The sequence below is a fragment of the Atta cephalotes genome (genome assembly GCF_000143395.1).
Source record: "Atta cephalotes unplaced genomic scaffold scaffold00028, whole genome shotgun sequence".
Classification (NCBI taxonomy): domain Eukaryota; kingdom Metazoa; phylum Arthropoda; class Insecta; order Hymenoptera; family Formicidae; genus Atta; species Atta cephalotes.
The window spans coordinates 3712004-3714061 of NW_012130092.1; the positions used below are offsets into that span (position 1 = coordinate 3712004).

The 2058-nt window shown below is 33.0% G+C and overlaps 1 protein-coding gene across 1 annotated transcript; it reads left to right on the forward strand.

Annotated features, from left to right (window-relative positions):
- Positions 1–188: 188 nt before the first annotated feature.
- LOC105620711 (ras-related protein rapA) lies at positions 189–1724 on the forward strand (the record flags this gene model as incomplete). The annotated part of the gene is made up of 2 exons (XM_012202203.1): positions 189–617; positions 1422–1724. Coding segments are annotated over 2 exons (732 nt in total), but the record flags the coding sequence as incomplete, so codon positions are not given.
- Between the last annotated feature and the right edge of the window lie 334 nt (positions 1725–2058).

Consider the following 2058-nt stretch of genomic DNA (forward strand, 5'->3'; position numbering starts at 1 on the left):
CTCTCTCTTCTTCTCTCTCTCTCTCTCTCTCTCTCTCTCTCTCTCTCTCTCTCTATTACTATTCATATAATAAGAATTATTGAAACAAAGCAGATTAATGTATTTTTCTTTAAGAAGAAAAATTTCATTATATGAAAGATTTAAAAAAAAAGCAATATGCAAATTAATAACAAATATATACACGTACTTACAGAAATGAAAAACTAACGGAATCGGACAGTGATAGTGGAAAGTCGTCTGAAAGTTCAGTTCGGCACAAAATTGTAGTGATGGGTGCAGCAAAAGTCGGCAAGTCTGCAATCATTAATCAATTCCTGTATAATACTTTCACCCCAAAATATAAGCGGACTGTCGAAGAGATGCATCATGGGAATTTCAACGTTTCTGGAATCCATTTATTACTCGATATTCTCGATACGTCCGGCTGGTACGAATTCCCTGCGATGAGAGAGCTTTATATCAAATCGGCTGGCGCCTTTATTTTAGTTTACGACGTAAATGATTCAAACACATTTCTCGAGGTAAAAACACTCCGCGCCCAGATATACAGCACAAAAGGAGCAGTTCCGATTGTGGTCGTTGGTAACAAAATCGATCTTGTAAAGACAGAAAAAGAGGTGAGTTTCAATCGGATCAGACTTGGAGCAGAATTGCTATCTTAATCGGACCGAAACCAAAAATCTGACCGAAACCATAATCGAACCGAAAACTTTTTTTCAGTTTTTTTATTTAGTTTTCGGTGTCGATCTGACTAAAATTCAGGTTTTTTTAAACGTTGTTAAATGTTTTATAAGAATTTTTTATTTGGAAGAATTTGAAAATTCGTAGTCTCTCTATTGAAATCTGAAAACAGAGCATCTTTTAATTCACACTATGGAACGTACGAACAGACTTCTTAAAAAAGATTTTCAAATATTTTTAATTTAGACTAAATTAGACATAGAAATGTTGTAACTTGAGATTTTTCATTAGGGATGCAAGAAGTACAATATATAAAAAATTCAAGCAAATTGATTGAAAAAAACTTTTTTTCATATAAATCGTTTCATATAGTCGTTTACAAAAAGCACAATTTCTTTTATTTATACCTTTGTGAACAGAAATCAACCCCTTTTTTGTAAATATATTCATCCATAAGAAATATTTCTAAATCGAATATAAATAATAATAAAAACATGAACATGTCATAAATTTAAACACTCTTAACTTAAACAAGCGTACAATAACATAAAATTTTAACTTTGCCTGTATACGATATTTAGGCACAGATGTCAAAGTATTAAAAATTTTATGACAAATTAAAACTGTGACAGATAATTAAGAGGAAATTTAAATGTACTAAAAAATAAATAAAACTGATAAAGCGCGCACGTTAAATGTTAAACATATTCATTGTTTAGTGTAAAATGGATTGATTATAGGTGGACACCGAAAGGACTAAAGAATTTGTAACCACGACTTGGAAAAATGGCTTTGTAGAAGTGTCTGCGAAGGACGATCTCAATATCTCTCAAATATTTAAGGAACTTCTTATCCAAGCGAAGTTGAAATATGATTTGAGTCCGGCATTGCAACATCGCCGTCGACAATCTTTGCCGCCTCCGCAACATTCAAACTCGCGCAGCAGCAGTAGTAGCCACGTGCCATCCGCGACTCAATTACAACATTTGCAACAAGTTCGTGAGCGTTCCGATTCCAAAAGGAATTCCTGTAGCCTATCGTAAGATGAGAATCCTTTGATATTGACGCGAAATATCTTACTTGATGATTTGATACCGAATTAGTTCAGTTCCGTGCAATTATCCAATTGTTATACAATATGTCAGACGGTTAATTGATCCAAATTTATTTGCGGATTACAAACGTGATATGGACCTTAGATATCGATCACATAAAATTTGGATAACTCGCGCAAACCCGTGAAAAATGTTCGGTATTCACAATATCTACAAATCGGTATTTGTCCGTAATGTATTCTTTCGTTGTTACGAAATCTTTAACGCATTGGAAATACGAATCAAACTTTCTATGAATATTAGTTGGAAAACATTTAATTAA